Below are 20,533 nucleotides of genomic sequence, written 5' to 3' on the forward strand. Positions count from 1 at the left end.
TGTTTATACTGTAGTGGTATGAATCTACCCAATGGACAGTAAATGAGCAACTTCATTCTATAGCTACGCTTAATCTATACATAGTCTGTTCTCCTATAATGTGGTGGTTGCGTTCCTGAAGAATACCGTGTTATGGAAAAATCGCGTTATTATAAATAATACATAATAGGGTAAAAATCACAGTCCATGATAACACGTGAGATGCGTACGCTGGCTGAACAAAGACCGAGGCACGTGGTGGGTAGCATCTAGAAGCATCCAGTAGCATCCCGCCTTATGCGATGCTCCACCGAGGCAGCCGTAACAACCGGTTATTCCGACTCACGTGACTTAGTTATTTTCACTCCATCGCGTTACATTTCCAATCCATATCCGCATTATGAAAAATGCGTTCCCCTAAAACATTCACCGCGTTGTATATCCAATTCGCGTCATGAAAACAGCACACGCTACACGGGAGAACAGACTACTCATTTTGAAAAACACTGCGGCACGCACAACTCGCCTGCTCGTGTGCTGCTGCTGTAGTGGCGGCGGCGGCGGCGTGTGGTAGCGATGCGCGTGGGCCGTGTCGCAGTGCAGCAGCAGCTGCTGCTCCCGCTGCCCGCTGCCTTCGCTCGCTGCCGCCGGCCACTGCACCACCGTGTGCTGAGCCGCCGGCATCGGGCCGCCGTGCGATTGGCCGTACGGCGCCGCTTGTGGCTGCTGCTGCGGCGGCGGCGGCGTCGGGCCGTGCGGCTGGCCCGAGAGAACGGCGTGCGCGATGGGATCGCACGACTGCGGCGTGGGAAGCGCGAAATGCCTTTTGCTGCTCGTGCTGCTCGTAGGGGACACTGCGGCCGAGAAAATAGAAAGAGCAAGGCACCACGTCGCACAGGCATTAGATCAAGGGCATTCGAAGAAGGGGGCACACAGCGGATGAAGCCCACGGTGGCGAGATGTTAACTACCTCGCCGAGTATACAGGAGGTAGTGGGTTCGATCCCAACCCTGACGCCTGTTCTCCCCATGGTCGCGTGGATTTTTCTCCGAGACATCCGGTTTTTCCTTCCACATTTAGACTCAACCTACATTTACGTTATTTAGCTGCGATAGATTTCCACGTGATAAGCCACTTCGATGAGTTATCATTTGTGACCAGGTCGCTTCTGAAAAAGAGCTATATAGCTCAAGTGGGCCTTACCTGGTAAAAAAAAAACCCACATATTTTACAAGTTTAGTTTAGATAAGGTGGCTGGATGATGAAAGGTTTGACTCCTAGAGGCAGTGAGTGATAGAAGGTGGAAGGCGCTGGTCATGGATGTCTCCAGAGGTTGTACTCGACCTGATTTGTACGAGGTAACAACCAGAGATGCCAACTGACCCACCCGTCGGCTCTTTTAATTGAGTCTTGTCTCCTGACTTTGTTTCAGTTGTGCAGCCTGGTGGTCTGTCACAGGGTGCCCTGCATGACTCGGTCTAAGAGAGCGGAGACTTGCAGAAGTAGTTGCCACAGAAATGCCTCTAGATCCCTTCGAGTGGCCTTCTCTAGCCACACACTAGGGGGCACACGTTCCCACGGTAACGTTCGTCGTATAACAGTCGATGTACATAAATGTACTTTTCTCAAGGCGGAAAGCATCTATCCTTATGAATAAAACAAAAACACGAACTCAAATTGGTGGCTTTTTTTTAATGGTGACTCGGTTGAGACCATCAACTCACTACACGTGAGAATCTAGTTTAATCGTGGGAAGCTGCCCAGACCCGAATCCAGGATCTCAATTGTGCCAATTAAATGCTCTGACCCTTGAGCTGCTCAGCCACCTCGCTCGTTTAGCTCCTCCTTGGCTCCATGTATTGGACCCGATATAAATCACATGGTAGTATCTGTCCTCTCCCACTCTTCCTATAATATTTCTCCAGGTGCATATTTCTCTCTGGGTTTTATGTGGCACTGTAAATTGACCAAAGGAATAAATGCTTTCTTTCAAGGCTATTGTTTATTCTCCATCTGCACAGACCTCTCTCCACCACGAACCCAATTTCCCTCCCAATATTAAACAGCATCGTGAAATGTGATTGTATTGAGGCTCTTTATAAATCAGAACGGTAATTTCTGGACAAACGACTGATCATCAGCCTGGAGTAGATGACGATATTAAAGATGGCCCTGTTAACAATGAGTGAAATCAAGACAATGGGCATGGTAATGGATGCATATAACGACATTGATTAATATCTATTTTGAAGCTTGCGATACCTGCGTCATATCGCGTATGTGAAACATTTATTTTGTATTCAAACATGTAGATGTAATATTGAGTTCACATTACCCCTGAAGACTCTAGAGACTGATACATTCATCGCAATGTAAAACAAAATTGGATTCTTGAATCGAATCATTAAACCCTTCGTAATGAATTGAAATTAATTCACAATGACAAAAGGAGGACCCATAGCATTGCAGATGAAAGCTTTCAGAAGGATTTTAAAGATACGGTACAAACATCACGTTACAAGCGAGAAAGTTCTGGCCGTAAAGTACGAGTGATGCAGGCTACTACCGTGCACAGTGATGCATGAGTAGAAGGTCCAAGAGAATGGGCACAATGCTGAAGAGACGTTAACTTCCTCGCCTGGTATGGAGAAGGTCGTGGGTTCGATCCTGACCCTGACGTCTATACATTTGGAGTATGCATGTCTTTCTCTCCCTGCGGTAGCATGGATTTTTCTCTGGGACCTCCGGTTTTTACGTACACATTTAGAAACGTGCGTTTCGAGTATTTGGCTGTGATAAACTTCCGTGTGATAAGCCACTTCGTTGAGCCATCATTTGTGGCCAGGTTGCTTCTAAAAAAGAGCTATACAGCTCAGTTGGCCTTAACCTGGTGAAATAAAAATAGTTTTAGTTTAGATGAGGTAGAACTGCGTATCAGCTGGGCAAATAACATTAAATATTTGAGTAATAAAGGTGCAGAGCAAAAATAAGGGAAGAAGCAAATAACAAAACAGAACCTGGAGGCAGCACCAAAGCAGCGAGGCTGCAGGAGCAAATTTTCCGATGCGATCGGAAAGACCCGAGAGAGGCCGAACGAAGAGACACTACGTCACGGACGACCCCCTTCTCAAGCTTCAGCTTACCCGAGGCGTGGCACTGTCCCGGCTGGGGCTGCCCCTTCACCAGGCGCACGTTGGCGGGCGACGGCGTGTAGGGCCGTGAGCTGCGGTCAGACTGCGAGCTCCTGTCCGAGCCGGAGCTGGCGTGCGACAGCCTCCGCGGGTCGCGGTGAGCGTTGCGCTCGTACCACGAACGGAGGTGGTCTATCGAATCGGCCGTCTGTGGCTGCTGCTGTGGCTGCTGCTGCTGCTGCGTGTGGTAGTGGTGGTGGAGTGGGGACGATGAAGGAGACGAACCCTGCGCCGGTAGCGTCCCGGAACCCCTCGCTGTCGTCGTCTGCTGCTGTAGATGATTTAAATGATGCGGTTCCTCCTCTATCAAGGCCTGAGAGCCCCACTGGCTGTTCGCGTGCTGCCCGGGCGAACTGACGGGCGTCCGCACCAGCTGCGAGCGCGAGTGCGGCACCCCGCCGTGCGTCCCGCCCGCGTCTCTGCCTCCGTAATATCCGGCGCCTTCGCCCACGCCACCCCCGCCGTTACTGCCGCCGCCGCCGCCGCCGCCGCCACGGTAGTGGGCGCTGTCGCGGTACAGCCCGCCCGCCGTGTACGAGTTGGAGACGCGCAGCTGCGCCTTGACGCTGTAGTGTCCCTCGCGGTCGCTCTCCAAGCTGCGTACCACCGTCGTGGGCCACGCCGCCCCGTCCGTGTACAGCGGGTACTCCTTGATGCGGTACTGCGAGGCCGAGTTCGGAACCGAGCGGTGATGCTGCTGGTGCTGCTGGTGCTGCTGCTGCTGCGACTGGTGCTGATGCGAGTGGTGGTGGTTGTGGATGTTGTTGTGGTGGTTGTGGTACGACACACCGGACCGGGCGGTGCCCGACGGGCCCGCGTTGGGCGCCAAGTTGGGCAGGCTGCCCGAGCTCGCCGAGCCGAGGCTGCCGGCGGAGCGGTGGCGTTGGCGCGCCTGGTGCAGAGACTCCTCGCCCAGCGTGCCGTAGCCGTAGCCGCAGCCGTAGCCGCTCCCGCAGCAGGGCTCGCGCTCCGAGCTGCACTGGCTGGCGCACGACAGCCGGTCGTCCGGCACGTCGGAGCTGGCGCTGCTGTGCGACGTGGCGGTGCCGTATGGGTCCTCGGCGGAGGGCAGCAGCGAGGGGCCGCACTCGAGGCTGCCGCTGCGATTGCGGAACGCCTCCGGCGGGGGGCAGCTGTGCGCCGGGCTCACGTCCACCGAGCTGGAGGTTGGAGACACGGAGGCAACGGAGAGAGACCGGGGGGGGTGGCGAGATGTTAATGACCTTTTCTCCGGGTCCTCTGGTTTTTCCTTCCGCATTTATAAACATGCGTTGATAGCATTTGGCTGCTATACATGTCCACACCATGATACGCCACTTCGTTGAGCTATTCTTTGTGGCCAGGTTGCTTCTGAAAAATAACTATATAGCTCAGTGGGCCTTAATAGTAAATAGTTAGGAATAAAACAGAAACCGCCTCACAACATATACAAAGACACCTTGTATAGCCTTTAACAAACTGTTAGGGAAAATGCTGTTAGCAGGAACCTATCAAGGTCGGCTAGGCACACGAGAGGGGATGGTGTGGACAGCACCACACACGGCCACATTTGTCTCCTCCGTGCCGATGTTTACACAGCGATCCGGGTCCTCGTCTGAAGCCGAGTTGACATCGGTGAGGCCCGAGACAGTTTGAGACATCCGTCAGCGACAGCTGGCCCCGAGCGGGAACTGAACTCACGTCGCCGCGTCCGGAGCACGCGGCGACGCTAAACTGCCGCACTAACCGCCCCACCGAATAATCAAACGGGGGGCGGGGGGGGGGGAAACGAAAAAACACTTCCCCAACGTAAACTCAACCATACGCCACAAAAAGCGTCGCCCCATTGCGCGCACCTGGACTGCTGCTGCTGCTGCTGCTGCTTGTGCCGGAGGATGCCGCGGCTGCGCAAGTCGGGCGTGGAGGGGACGCTGCAGAAGTAGGCGGGCGCGTGGACGGGGCTGCCCTGCAGGGAGTCGGGCGGCCCGGCGCCGCCGACGCCGGCGCCGGCGCCGGGGCCGTGCACGGGGCTCGCCTGCAGGGACCCCGGCGGGGCGCTGCCGCCGCACACCGGCGAGCTGCAGCTGCTGGCCGTGGCACTGAAGCAACGGGGCGGGGGGCACAGCGGCAACGGCGCGCCCCCGGAGTCAGCGAGCTTACCACACACCGTCGCTGCCGACGCCAACGCCGGCCCGCTGTCCGAAAGCAAACCGGGTGTGGTGGTTCCCCGGGCCGCTGGTGGAAATTTCACATTCCGATGGCAGGGTCTCCGCAGGGCAACTGCTGTTGATTCTGACGAAGTGCTAGTCATCCTACAGACCCTGGCGTGATAATTAATAAGCTTATTTTATCGGTAGCCAGGGCCGGCGAAAATATCACTTGGCCACTGACGTTAGCCATGGCTGCGAATAAAACCGAGATTGCTAGGTTCATAGTGCAGTACGCGCGGACCGCTCTGCAACTCCACGAACACGTTATTGCACAGCCCTTTATCGATTTATTGCTGGATGAAAGCCTCTCTGTCTTGTTGTTTCATAGGGGAATGTGTTAGTTATTCTACCGTTATTATCAGGCACGTCATTATCTTCACGGTTAAACAAGCATGGAAGGACCGGAGCAGAGAGCCCCAGATTCGTTCACCGTACGTTACTCTAATTTCCCACGGTACACCCAGAGGAGCGAGCTCTACGGAGAGTCTCAGAGGAGCGAGCTCTACCAGGAGTCTCAGAGGAGCGAGCTCTATGGAGAGTTTCACAGGAGCGAGCTCTACGGAGAGTCTCAGAGGAGCGAGCTCTACCAGGGGTCTCAGAGGAGCGAGCTCTACGGAGAGTCTCAGAGGAGCGAGCTCTACGGAGAGTCTCTGAGGAGCGAGCTCTACCAGGGGTCTCAGAGGAGCGAGCTCTACGGAGAGTCTCAGAGGAGCGAGCTCTACGGAGAGCCTCAGAGGAGCGAGCTCTACGGAGAGTCTCAGAGGAGCGAGCTCTACCAGGGGTCTCAGAGGAGCGAGCTCTACGGAGAGTCTCAGAGGAGCGAGCTCTACGGAGAGCCTCAGAGGAGCGAGCTCTACGGAGAGTCTCAGAGGAGCGAGCTCTACGGAGAGTCTCAGAGGAGCGAGCTCTACCAGGGGTCTCAGAGGAGCGAGCTCTACGGAGTCTCAGAGGAGCGAGCTCTACGGAGAGTCTCAGAGGAGCGAGCTCTACGGAGAGTCTCAGAGGAGCGAGCTCTACGGAGTCTCAGAGCAGCGAGCTCTACGGAGAGTCTCAGAGGAGCGAGCTCTACCAGGGGTCTCAGCGGCTCGGCGAGTCTCAAGAGCCCAGGGGCCCTCGGACTTTCCCCCGTCGCCGCGAGCCTCACCTCGTCTGGTTGCCGTCCTTGCTCTGCTTCTTGGGCTTCTGGTAGGGCTCATCCAGGGATGACTCCTTCCAGGCGCGAGGCTTGATGGGCGACTTGTCGTAGTCCGGAGCGTCCGTGCGGAACGACTGGATGCGCCGCAGCGCCAGCCCGTCCAGCGAGTGCGGGGGCGGCGGGCGGGCGTACGCCACGCCGGCGTGAGGGTGCACGTGCTGGTGAGAGTGCTGGTGCGGGAGCTGGTGCGGTTGCGGGTGCTGGTGCGGGTGCTGGTGAGGGTGCTGGTGAGGAAGAGGGTGAGGGTGCGGGTGAGGAAGAGGGTGGGCGAAAGGCGTCGGGGTCGGAGCTTCGTACGCTTGCGGCGATGGGGGCGGAGAGGGCAGGCTGGTGTCCGGGACACAGTCTGTATAAATTTAATAAACAAACAGGTATATATAGATAATTAGATGGATGAATATGTAACCGAGCATGAAACGCCATTCCCTCGTTGGCTGCCATTCCATTATTGTTCTTGGAGTTAAACACATTCAAGGGGATGCCCACTGAAGAGACGCAGCGATGGTGAAATAATTTGCGTGCAGGTGCTCGGTAAATCATCGCAACGTAGGATAGGCATGGTTGGCTATGCACCACCGATTAGCACGGTGGCTATGTATGCATACCTGTCAACCCATACGGTTCACCCACCCGTATTCTTGTACAGGCAAATTACGTTTTCAGGTCCATACGGCGTACAGTCGTTTCAAGACGGGTAAGAATAAATGTCTATTTGTTTGTGTTTCTCCCTTGTGATGGGACTTTGTAGGATGAACGTTGAGATTTACAAAGGCACGGGGTGACCAATAAGGTCTGAATTGGTCCGTAATAAGGTAGGCACTGATAAGCGGTAGACAGGTATGTGTACGGTGCGAAAGAAGTTCAACATACATCGTACAGGATAGTGATAAGTGGAGTGGCTTGGGAAGGCTTATTTATACTAGTAATACAATTAATGAGGTCACAGTTCAATTCAAGGTTATTTAATTTCCAAGTATTAATATGCAAATATAGAGTGAAACTCCTGATATCTGCGCTGGTGGAACCTCATGTCTATTGCTGGATCTTACCGTCCATTCCTATCCGTGCATGTTAATTTTCACGCAAGAATATGCATGGAATAGTGGAAATAATACGAAGGGTTTCCAATTTAAATTCTAGGTTACTCCTCTTATTCACGGGTTCGTACTGGCAATAGAACGAACAGTTACACGAATAATAAGAAGATCCACAAATTGGTTGGGTGGTGTAGGTGATCGAGTGATGGTCGTCGGGCAGATAAGTGGAATGTCACTTGTCCTGTGTAATACTTATATTCATATATCTCGCTGGTTCAGCAGTTCTACTGCTGATTATATTTTTTCCACCTGAGGACGACCGCTTGTGTTGCGATCAAAACGTCGTGATATATATTATTTGTTTTATTTCATTTTTCTACCTACCACGTGATTTTACCGAAAGAACCAAAGAGTATGGATTCCTGCAGTCACGAAAGCTTCAAATCAAGATTAAAACTATGATAAATATATATAAAACTATGGTCATTAGCGACCTGGCGACAAATGATAGCTCAACAAAGTGGCTTATCGTGCGGAAGTTTACAGCAGCTAAATAATCTGAATGCGGAATTCTAAACGTGGAGGGAAAAACTGGAGGACCCTGAGAAAAATCCACACGACTATGGGGAGAACTTACAAACTCCAAATATACAGGCGTCAGGGTCGGGATCGAACCCACGACCTCCTGTACACCAGGCGTGGTAGTGAACATCTCCCCACCGTGGTGGCCATGTATGCAAGACATGAATTGATTTGTTCATAATCTTGAGAGTTGTTTTTGTTTGTTTACGATGTCCCTCATCGCAATGCGTCAACGTTAACACTGACCGGAATCTTCAAGGATGGCGGCATCGGAAAGCGAGCTGTCTTCGGACTGCTCTTTTCCTTCGGAGAAGAATGACTGATCTTTCTTATCTTCATGCATATGACAATAAAAAAAATAAACAAACAGGTGCATCAGTGACTCATCGTATGCAATGCTTACAGAACGTACGATACCATTTTTCCACACGTTCAAGTGAAAATTGTGTTCGGCTCATCCGAACACGTGGCCTCGTGGTGAAAATGCCACGTGCCAATGGAGACCACAGCCTGCATGGGACAACTCCACTAGACTGAGTGTAGGTGGCTCAGCGGTCACGCGAGCGGCTCGCAACCGGAAGGTTGGTAGGGAGGGGGTGTTCAAATCCTGGTTGAGGATTGACTCGTCATCCCGTTGGGCTCTGTAACATTCGTTCGCCCTTTGCGGGGAAAGTCAACAGCGGTTGCCCTATGGATAGACTCGGCACCGCCAAAGTCGAGTGGAATTTCCTGCAATGGCTCAGGGCCATCGATAGAAATCACCGACTCTCTTTTTTTTGTTTATGGAGTGATGCATGGAAAGTGACGCGCGCATGCGTGCAGCCCCTCGCCCCGGCATGCTCGACCAGCCCAGGCGACCGCTGGGGCCGCACCTTCGATGAAGAGCGACGCGCGTTGCGTGGGCTCCTTGCCCGCTCGCAGCCGGTACTCGTTGATGGCGCCCTCGATCTGCTGCAGCTTGCGCGTGGCATTCTGCAGCGACGTCTTGCGCTGCCGCCGCATCGTCTTGCCGATGTGTGGGTCCGACACGAGCTTCTTGGCGGCCTCGGTGATCTGCGTCTGGATGGCGAAGTCCCTCTCCAGGCTGTCCAGCTCCTCCTCCTGGGAGAGTCACGCGTTCAGTGTCACGGGGTCCCCCTTGTAGCTCCCTTCACACTTTGATGTTGACTAAAAGGTCCCGTAGATGTAACTGCTCAACCTCGAGCTATAAGGGCTCTGGTAGTTGCATTGTGATTGTACGGTTCGTTTTTCGGCGTTCTCTGACACCGGTGAGACAAGGCCATAAAAAGGCCGTCTCTGGTGTAGGCCAATCAATTTCAAAGACAACGCATACATTATCAGTGTTTCAATGTTTTGCCACAAGTAGCGTGTGTGGTTAATGCGGACTGGATTCCTTGCAAGAGGTTTCTATTTGGTGTTTGAAAATCTTAACACCTCCTGTTTTATTGTCAGAAAGGGAAAAACACTATTCTTGTTTTTCATACTCCCAAGTCCCGTTTCTTCATGAACCCAAAAGCAAACAACCTTGTGCGCACTTTTTTTAGTCAAGCCATTGCCTTGTTACTGTTTATTATCATTAGTCTTATATTGTTTAGCAAGGAAAGATTGAAGAATTGTTTTCAGGAGGATCTAGCCAAGGATTCCACGGCAATGGTCGCCATGTACGATCGCAATTGAGTATTTTGCGGGTAAGTGATAAAATTTGTCAAATTCTCAGATGGGAGCCTACCCATATTGCGCGAATCGTGGGAGCTCTTTGAACCATGACCACACTAATGTACAACCCAGGTTTGCCTGAATTAATCACTATCAATGGGTGCGGCTCGATTATAAATGCGTACTTTTAAGTTTAATATGAGCCCCTTTACGGCTGTTTGTTGTTGTTGAGAAACATTACACGCACGGCTCGTACAATTTGCGTGACGGTCTTGCGTGCGAACAAGGGTGCAATTACACTGCTGCGGAATGAATTTTCCATCACTTGGCCTTATAAACAAACCCAAAATCCTCGTACACGCACATGTGCACGTACATCCCTCGGTCAGTCAACTGCTGGATCTGGGCATCCTTACTCGGAGGGGGGTTATTTGAACCAGACTTCACCACACTGGTCAGTGCAAGGTTAACTCAGGGCAGGGGGAGCATTGACGCACAGTACAACAATGTATTTGCACTGCAATGCTGTTTTTCTGCCCGCAACATAGTCCCAAAGCAGCCTACAACAACCCGGCATGCAAGGTGATTGCCCATCCTGAGCACGATATGAGGCTCAACAATTGCCAAACTTGGGTGGGAGATAGACTCGCCATAGCAAAGTGGAATTTCCTCGACTGGCTCAGGTGGCGATCAACAACTTCCCCCCTTCGCCCACAACCCCCCTCCCCTCCCCACTCATCGGCTCATCTCCCGGTCCGAGGCGTCACGGTGCGAGCGAAGCAGCAACGCACCTCCCCGCGGGGCACCATCTTCTTCTCGTCGAGCTTGAACGACGTGCCCACCCGGCGACGAACAGCGGGCGGCTTCTCGCCGGCCGCCAGCGGAAAGTCGCTCGGCAGCCTCCCCGTCAGCTCCTGGGCACAGAGACGGCGACGCTCGCTCAGCCGCCGTGCGGGCAGCGCGGGAAAGTCTCCTAAATCCTCCCCACCTTCGTTCTGTTCCCAGCCCTCACCCCTCTTCATAGCCCAGAACTTGGGTCCCTCCGTCCAGCCTGTTGGCCCTGGTGCAGTTGCACCGCCGCGCACACTCTACGATAGCCACGCTACTCCGATTGGCACGGTTGGCTACGTATGGTGCGAAAAAAGTTCAACGTGCGTACGTGCGTAAGCAACACGTTTATTAACGAGTGAAGAACTTGCCGTGGTTTGATACCGGTGGGGCCGTTTGCTCATTTATCGTGCCCAGAGATGGAAGTGCATTTGGTCATCAAATCCAAATTAGAGACGCGGGATTTACTTCAGAAACGTAACGTGCGCTTGGGCAGGACACAAGTGCTCCACGTAGCGGCCTTACGGATGAGGCTGGCTGATCGCTAGAAATGGCAGCCAAAGGTGAGAACTCGTGCCCACCGTCGAGATGGGTCGATAAGACTCGTTCATATGCCAAAGCGAGATGGACTGTGGCATCACGCAATCGTGAGGGCTGGTCCCGTCGGCAGGGTGGCATTCGTCTTGCAGTGGATAGGTTATGTACGCACGTTGAACTTCTTTCGCGCCGTACGTAGCGAACCCGTGTTAATCGGAGGCGCGACCGATAATGACGGTGATGCCGATGGATACAATTTACATTGCATGCGGCACAGCCTAGCCGAAGGGCTGTATTGGAGGAAGGGGCATGCCAAAGCACAGGGTGTTGTTGAAGAAGGGGGAAGCGTGTCAAAGCAAGAATCGTGAGCGTGGCTGCAGGCTGGAGGGAGTGGAATGTGTTTTGATGAGGGTGGTGTGTCAGAGTGGGAAATGTGTTAGAAGGGGCAACGCCTAAGAGTGTGAAGCGTTGCAGAAGGGGGCCGTGGTAGCGCTCGCCTGAGATCCCGTGGCTCTGGAGAGAGATAGGAGTTGTCGGGTCACAGAGAGATTCGTGAAACCCCCAAACCTCCTGGCGCTGCAAGGTAGCCAGGAGACAGCAAATGGGATTGGGAACCCATCTGCGGGGACGTTTTTTTAAGGCTTTATTATCTCCTTCAACTAAACAGTTCTTCTCCGGGTACTTTAGCTTCCTCTCAAACTAAGCTTTAAAAACAAAAGAATGTCCAAACATTCCATAATGGACGACTACCGCTGAAAGACATTATCGGGGCTCTCTTTTCGTGGACTCGAGACTCGGGCGGGCGCGAGTGGGGGACGAGAGAACGACGCTTGAGCGAGAACGCAGCCGTTGGGGGGGGGGGGGGGGGTGGCACTCACGGCCTCGCGCAGGCAGATGGAGCGAAGATCGTCCAGGCGCAGCCGCAATGAATCCTCCAGCACCTCCTGCCGGCTCTTGAGCGCCGACATCATCTCCTTCTTGGCCGACTGGCTCACCTCCGAGTCGACCGAACCTGCGCGGTGGAGCGGGGGGGGAGCAGGGGGGGGGAGCAGGGGGGGGAGCAGGGGGGGGGAGCAGGGGGGGCAGCAGTGTTGGCCGAGAGAGTCAGGCGCGACCGGGGTTGGCCGAGTTGGAAGCCCGGGAATGAGTTTGTTCATTAGCTGCTTAGATATCCCCACAAGCAATAACGATGATGATGATGGTGCTGTAACATTACCGAGAGTGGCATTGTCAGTAGCGGCAACGATAACACTCAAAATCGTGGCTTGATGTTACCTTTAACAATGCGACCATTACCACCACTTAGCATGTGGAATATTAACGGTTGTATGTCTTTATGCCCCCCCCCCCACCCACTCCGTGAGGATGCCCCAGGACTCATTGGAGCTGCCCTGGGCTACCCCGGTTGTCCCTGAGACTGGTCGTCGGTTGCTTTGTACGCATGTAGAACGTCTATCTCACCATTGTAGCCAATGGTGCTAATCGGAGGTGCGGGAGAAGGACAACAAACTGAGCACAAGAAGCAGTTTGAGCCGCAGCATTGGTCTCGCCTCACACACCCCCAGCGTATATATATCCCTGCCATGACTCCCCCTTCCCCCAATCCAACACCCCCCTCGGTCTACCCTAATGTAGTTCTCCATTTCTGTAAGGAATCCTGACTTGCAATTGCCTTTAGATGCTCTAGAAATTGCTATTCCTTGTGGGAGCACATCCGGCGCTTGGTAAGTGCACACGGAACTGATGGCTGCCTCGGTGCAATCTTAATCCCCTCTCGGTAGGCGTGCAATGACGCATTCTTTAATTCGTCACATGTCCCTCACGCAACACGTGCGCAGGTCAGATGCGTAACGTTGCACTCGGGATAACCTGAACACGACAAAACTGTCCAGCATGAGTCAGAACAAAACGGAAAAAAGCACCGCACGAACAATGTCGTAGTAAAAAAAAAAACAATCTCGTAAAAACCAGAGGAAAAATGAATCAATATTTTTCGACCTTCGATGATTACAACACATCGATTCACTTGGGCGAGGGGTGGGTGAGTCACACGAGGTTGTGATTATATATCCCTTAGGCTCCGAGCAGCCACCTAGGGGCACCAACATCAGCTGGCGGGTCTCGTGGCGGCTGCGCACCGTCGTTGCATATCGCACCCCAAGCTCTTCCCAAACCCGGCGCAACCGCAGGGCAGGACTGAGTAACCGGCTCTGGAAACCGGAATTAAATTTGAGTCACTGGCACGACCGCCAAGTGTGCACACCACCCATTATTGACACGCGTGGGATATTTACCGCGGAATGGGCCATTCGAGTGCAGGGGGTTGCGTGAAGTTTAAGGCTCTTGCGTGAATACTGATCACCCAAAAAGTCCTCTCGTTAATATTTGGCTATCCATCGGTTAGGGAATGAAACTCGCCCGCTTGGTTCATAGCACCCGATGCCAACCACTGTACTGTCGCTGTACATTACATAATATCACTACTGTGTTTAAAGTGTCAAATTCCACCAATCGTGCCAATTCATCAAATTGTTGGCCGAGTGTGAACCGTTCCGTGCCTGCTGTTCACTAAGGGAACCCCCCCCCCCCCCCCGGCAAGGTGGGTCTGCCCGTGGATGGCTTACCGGACGACAGGAGACTGCCCCTGCTGGTGCTGATGACCTGCCCCCTGCTGCCCATGCTGTTGAGCTTGCTTCTCTTGAGCGTGCCCGACTCGGAGAGATCCACCGCTATCTCGCTGAGGCTCCGTGCCGCTGGAATCTTTGCCTGGAAAGAGAACGCACGCGGTGCGGAAGCCACGTACAACGGACGGATGAATGGGCGAACGAACGAATGAAGCCAGAGGGAGTTTTCTGCGTGGCAATCGGCGGTCAGAGCATTTGCTGCGTGTTGCAGGGGGTTTGGCGGTTCAAGCCTAGCAACCGCCCCAGTCAATACTGCGGTTGTATTAGTGAAAATTGCACAATGTCTGCCGCACAATCAATGGTAAAGACGTGATTAAAATAAGGAGCAGACAATGTGTGCCGGGGAGATGGTTTTAATCAAATTTGCCAAAAAATGTTTTATCACTGGACTTAATTGGATAAGGCCATACAGCAGCATCGCTCATTACTGGCGGATGATACTTGTCTGTGAAGCACACAACCTTAATGACAACAGCCTTGCACAATAAGAATGGCAATATGTACTCGGCTATTATTATAATTATTGACTTAAAGCTTTCGTGACTGCAGGAACTCATATTCTTTGGGTCTTTCGGTTAAGTCACATAGATAGAAAAAAATAACAATGAAATAATAAAAAATGAAAATAAAATGAATAAAAAATACTAAAAATATCACGTTTCGATCGCAATCGTCATCAGGATTGCTTGTGTTGCGATCGAAACGTCGTGATATTTTTATTCTTTTTTATTCACTTAATTTTTTAATTGTTATCATTTTTTCTATCTACGTGACTTTACCGAAAGACCCAAAGAATACTATAATAATTATTACGACTGCTCAGGCTATGCGTTTGGATGGTGGATGCCGCGGACACTGCGAATCACACAGACGCACAGAGGGGCCCATTGTGAAGTGGGGAAGCTCTACCTTGCTCTGCTTCCTGTCCAGGTAGAACTGGTGTTGGCTGATTGCCATCGCCCAGATGGTCTTGATTAGTGCGACGCTGGCATACCACGTGTGGATGGCAATCCCACTGTGTCCGAAGGTGCGACGACTCACCGTCACCCTGAACAAAAAGACAAAGATAAAGAACCCCCCCCCCCGTATAGCATTAACAGACTGTTGGGGTAAGTGCTGTCAGCGAGCAACGCCTGTGAAGGCCATCACGGCACACGAAGGGGGTGGGTGACCAGCACCACTCCGGCCGCCTTTGTCTCCCCAGTGGCGTTGTTTACACACTGCACCAGGTACTCATTTTAAGGTTGAGTCGACCAGTTCAGAGAATCGTCACTGGTGTTGGCCGTGAGCGTGAAATTGAACTTTGGTCGCTGGGTTCGTAGTGCGGCGCACTAACCACTGCGCCACCGCTCCCCACTACCCTGAACGCATGCACGCGCACATGTGGATAAAGACATCTTTGTCAATCTGAGCATGCATTATAAACTATTTCAATTAAACTATTTTTTTATTTTACTAGGTAAGGCCCACTGAGCTATATAGCTCTTTTTCAGAAGCCAACAGGCCACAAAGGATAGCTCAACTAAGTGCCTTATCATGGAGACATTTATAGCAGCCAAATACTATGAATGCACGTTAATTCTCAATGTGGAGGGGAAACTGGAGGACCTGGAGAAAAACCCGCGTGACCACGGGGAAAGACCACGCAAACTCCAAATACATAGCAGGCGTCAGGGTTGGGATCGAACCCATGACCTCACGCAAACCTCGCGAGGTAGAGCTCCACATGCTAGGAGTTTCTTCCGGTAAGCACGTGCAATAAAACGTTGGACAATCCCACCAAACAACAGCAACATGGCACAACCTGAAAACAAATCCGAGCACCAAGAGGATCGAATGAATGGTTTGAATGCACGCTCTGCCCGCGCGCGCACGCAAACGTTCAAGCGCCGCTCGCTGAACTGCGCCATGATCACGCGCCACACGCAGACGCTCAGAACAAAATTCCGCTCGAGTGTTTTCTGACTATTGCTGCCGTTGGGTTTTCTGAGCCACGGTGGGGCGGGGGGGGGGGCACAGAGAGGCAGAGCACTCTTCTCAGATGCGGCTCGTTATCAAGCCAATTTTAAATTCCTGCCCTGCTCGGCGGTCTGCCCAGGGCTCTGCTGGACCAGCCAGGACTCTGCCGTAGCAGTAACTGCGTACGGCGTCGGGCTAACAAATTTATGTGATTTCAGGAAATCAACTTCCACTGCCGGAGTCACGTGGGTAATTTCTTTTGATTAGCTGAACGCCAATTCCAGTCGAAATTGGGTGGGGGCGGGCGCTTTCTCAGGCCTACTTCGTGCTCCGAACAAACGCGGGCAATGTCGGCGGCGTGGAGCAGGCGCACTCAGCTAAAAAAACAAAAACCCCAATTCTATTTACTTAATCATCATCATCATCACGTGGTAAAGGAATGCGCCAATAAATGTGGTTAATGCCTTCTCTCACAGCCTGCTCCGATCGCCTATGTGCCATGTTAGGGTTCACATTTTAATCATGATTGGTGCATCGGTGGGACAGTGGTTATCAGGCTGTGCTCTCTCTGCACCAGGCAAAATGAGGTCTGTTCCTTGGCATAGCTAATGTCAGTGGCAAGCGGTATTTGAACTGGTCCAGGGTACACCTTCACCCCCCCCCAACCCACCAAACAGCTTCATGAAATATGGCCTTTGTCCAAAAGTGAAATAACAAAAGGCTAAAATATAATTTGTAATTTATACCATTAATCAGTAGAACGCACAACTTAAAAAAATGTTACCCGCAATTCCATATCCCCGGGACTAACAGTAAAACACGCGCACACTCCCGGCCTAACAAACCATTGATGCCATTTACTGTAACATGTCGCAGAGCACCAGAAGCCAGCAAGGATCATGAATGCACAGAACAGAATGAAAACAAAATACATCCTGTGCAGGTAGGTAATTGACCACGTTTCCCTCAAACGGAGTGGGCATTTTTACAACATTCTCGTTGTAACTCGAATGTTTAGGATGGATGCTGTGGCTGTAATAGTAGCAGAAAACTGCTTCTGTAGGAAATGCCGTTTGTATGAACAGGTAACCATTTCGGGCAGGAATTATTAAGCCTCATCCCCACCCCCTATTTAAACTCAACACATATATAATTTTACCAGGTAAGGCCCACTGAGCTATATAGCTTTTTTTCAGAAGCGACCTGGCCACAAAGTGTAGCCCAATGAAGTGGCTTATCACGTGGAAATTTAAGGACGTCAAATACTCTAAACGCACATTGATTCCAAATGTGGACGGGAAAACAGGAGGACCTGTAAAAAAAATCCACGCCAGCACGGGGAAAGAGAACACGCAGACTCCAAATATACAGCAGCAGGCATCAGGGTTGGGATCGAACCCACGACCTCCTGTATACCAGGTGAGGTAATTAACATCTCTCCACCAGGGCACCCTCTTCCTTCTCCCCTCTGGGAATTTGATGAATCGTCACACTTCAGGGTTGGGATTTGAACCGAGAATATTTATTTGAAACACGGGGGAGAATGTTAGGCAACCTCCAAGTGGCTACACAGGGGTGATGTGAACCCATTCGGTAAAACACCTACAAACCGACAAACATTTATTCATAAGCATGGGATTCGATACTTGTAACTTTAGTGTAAGAATAAAGATTAATGAATGAATGGATGCATCCTTACAGAATCAGAATATTTATTTATCCTGGAGAAATTCTCCAGCAACCAACAACACAGATAATTTATGATCACAAAAGGATGATGGAATATTATTACCATAAACAATAACCTACTAAACAACCTAATAGAGGAAACACATTAAAGGAGTGATATTTCAATCGAATCAAACATACATGGTGTGTGCATATACTGCAATAAGTAGTGTACTATAGATGAAGATTTATCTGGAGTCAATGTGAACGCTAAAACTGAACTGATGTCAGTGTCGTCATTTCGATTTTTTTTTAAGTGCCGTTTTCCCTGATGAGTGCTGTTCAAAAAATTATCGTAAGGATTTCCACCGGATTTTGATTGTGACCACACATCGCACACCCCCATCTTGTGGGCTGAATATATGGTAGATAAAACGAAAAAACAAAACATAGCCTTGTGATTCAGATATTTAGAATTCATAAAACCGTGTCGATCCACTGCTGGATACTATGTTGTTAAGGACGTTGTTTTAAAATATGACTGCGACACCAACGTTATTAGACCTCCTTTGCCAGTACCAAAATGTAATAATAGGGTTTTTCCCCTCATTACTTTGATAGTGCATTGTCTTTGAGCTGTACGCCTTTTGGCGTCATGTAGTCGAGCACCAATTGGGTCGAGGCTCAAAAGAAAGCCATCCCTTGGTGTGGACCAGTTTCAAGGACAATGCATATATTATCATAAGATGTTTTTTGTTTGCATTTTGACTGCAGGTATTGTGGTTAATGCAGACATGAATCCTTGTAAAAAGGTTTCAGTTTTGTTGCCAGAAAAAAGGGGAAAAACCCTATTATGACACCAACGTTGTTCAGTGTGGGTTGGTGAAGGAGGAGGCCACAGTATCGTTGTGACTGCGACACCAACGTTGTTCAGTGTGGGTTGGTGAAGGAGGAGGCCACAGTATCGTTGTGACTGCGACACCAACGTTGTTCAGTGTGGGTTGGTGAAGGAGGAGGCCACAATATCGTTGTGACTGCGACACCAACGTTGTTCAGTGTGGGTTGGTGAAGGAGGAGGCCACAGTATCGTTGTGACTGCGACACCAACGTTGTTCAGTGTGGGTTGGTGAAGGAGGCCACAATATCGTTGTGACTGCGACACCAACGTTGTTCAGTGTGGGTTGGTGAAGGAGGAGGCCACAATATCGTTGTGACTGCGACACCAACGTTGTTCAGTGTGGGTTGGTGAAGGAGGAGGCCACAGGATCGTTGTTCGCCACTCACTTTGGCATGGCGCAGAACTGAACTCTGGTCGCCGGGGTTCAAAGTGCACTGAGCTAAACACTGCACTGCTGCGCCATTTAGATAAGTTATATATTAACCACATCTATTTTATCGTCGTAGATTCTTGCAGAACAACAGATTCTGTGAGATTTTGAAACACGGTATTTCATAAACACATTTGCAGTTGTAAACCAATCTCTGTTATGGCCCACAAAGAGGGCTTCTTTAATTCAAACTCCGCTGCTATTATTTAAGAAGCCACTATGCCACTGGACATTTCTTTCGTGGTGTCAGTTTGCAAAAAAAATGTTTCAAAGAAAATAAATGTCTTTGGTGATGCTGAATAAAGTAAAATGCTTTGTGCCACGAAGGCACGGTTTCCAGCCAAGACGATCGCCCGGAAAATCTAGGGGTCAAGGGCAGCATCTCGCCTTGCGGCGACCCATGGCTCATAAAAACAACAACGACATAGGGCTCCATCTGCCCGGGAGTTCCGTTGATGTACCGCGACCGGGAAGTGAGGAAAAAGCACAACCGAAAAAAAAACCACGGAGCAGTTTATTTTAGAACTCTCCATCTCTCTGCCCGTGTGATCTGCTGCATTTGCAATCTATTGCGCTTTGGTTATTGCTCGCGCATTGTAATGTCGCAATGTATAGCCATGTGCTGCAATACCCCACCAATATAAACACATCAAAGATTGTTGTGATTTCAATCAGGGTAAACATCAAAGTTTGAATGTATCATCATGAGGCTGCATTCGCCTATGACAAAACAAGCCTGATTGTGCACAGTCTTGTCAAGCTTCAGAAGCTAAGCATGTTACAGCCTGGTGGCTATTACTTGGGATGGGAGAATGCCTGGTAATACCAGGTGCTGTTGTCTTGGGCTGCGAGGTAGCCAGGTGGTGGCATTACGGCAATGTGTTCTTGAAACTATCTGTGCGATGCTATGAGTGGTATACCCTGATATGTGCACGTCCCTTTCGGGGCTCCGGTTTTGTCTTCTTGCAAGCCAAATCCTCAGAACAAAATTGGCCAAATGTCCATTGCAAAGCCCTCTTGATCAAGTGTTGTGACACGGTGTGGCTTTCTTGAATAAAGACATTGCTATTATTATTATAATCTTGAGGGCATGCTTTTCTATTGTTTGTAATGCTCACTAGAAAAAAACACATTTTGTACGTGAAAAGGTGAGTGTGAAGTCGTCTATAAGAACTGTTCGTACGTAAGGCAGTATCGGTGGGGTGGGGTAGGGGGGGGGGTTGACCGCACAAATTCTGGAATACTGTTGTCAACTATGCAACAAAAAAAACATTATCACCGACAGCCATGTGCACTAATCACTGTTGTCCAGCAAATGAAAGATGACAGCCCTTCCAAGCTTGGCTGCTCGTTTTTTTTATATATATACTCGCACACACAATGTATTCTTTCTCCCTTTGCACGAAAGTCTTTGGCAACGCGTCCTGCGGAGGTCGTTTGTGAAAACGCGGCCGACGCGTCGACTGAAAAGGCAACGTTTCTCGACGCAAAACGGCGACGGTAATTAAGTCGAAAATGTCACAGCCTCTCTGTGCTGCTGGGGAACACGTGGCCACGCCGCCGGGGAAACGAGGGAAACGCGCAGCTGCCGGCAATGGCTCCGTTCCAGACGAGGAGGTCGTCCAGTTCAGGATTTCCGACGCGGCCCAAGCAGTCCCATTGAGTGCCGCAGTATTTGTGCTCTAATGTAATGTTTACCA

General features: G+C 51.0%; 1 protein-coding gene across 7 annotated transcripts in view; it reads right to left on the bottom strand.

Moving 5' to 3' along the window:
* Nucleotides 1-20,533, bottom strand: part of LOC116947471 (FERM domain-containing protein 4A-like) — a 267,383-nt gene that overhangs the window by 4,551 nt on the left and 242,299 nt on the right. For all 7 annotated transcript variants that reach the window (XM_076070623.1, XM_032963258.2, XM_032963259.2 and 4 more), the window contains exons 13-22: nucleotides 14,788-14,926; nucleotides 13,819-13,960; nucleotides 12,073-12,206; nucleotides 10,621-10,743; nucleotides 9,046-9,274; nucleotides 8,420-8,506; nucleotides 6,504-6,900; nucleotides 5,006-5,248; nucleotides 3,123-4,330; nucleotides 506-833 (exon numbers count right to left, since the gene is read on the bottom strand). In XM_076070623.1, the coding sequence (XP_075926738.1) occupies nucleotides 506-833; nucleotides 3,123-4,330; nucleotides 5,006-5,248; nucleotides 6,504-6,900; nucleotides 8,420-8,506; nucleotides 9,046-9,274; nucleotides 10,621-10,743; nucleotides 12,073-12,206; nucleotides 13,819-13,960; nucleotides 14,788-14,926 (3,030 nt within the window). The remainder of the gene's footprint in view (nucleotides 1-505; nucleotides 834-3,122; nucleotides 4,331-5,005; nucleotides 5,249-6,503; nucleotides 6,901-8,419; nucleotides 8,507-9,045; nucleotides 9,275-10,620; nucleotides 10,744-12,072; nucleotides 12,207-13,818; nucleotides 13,961-14,787; nucleotides 14,927-20,533) is intronic.

The sequence above is a fragment of the Petromyzon marinus genome, chromosome 30, assembly GCF_048934315.1.
Source record: "Petromyzon marinus isolate PM22_M1 ecotype Great Lakes invasive population chromosome 30, UKy_Petmar_22M1.pri1.0, whole genome shotgun sequence".
Classification (NCBI taxonomy): domain Eukaryota; kingdom Metazoa; phylum Chordata; class Hyperoartia; order Petromyzontiformes; family Petromyzontidae; genus Petromyzon; species Petromyzon marinus.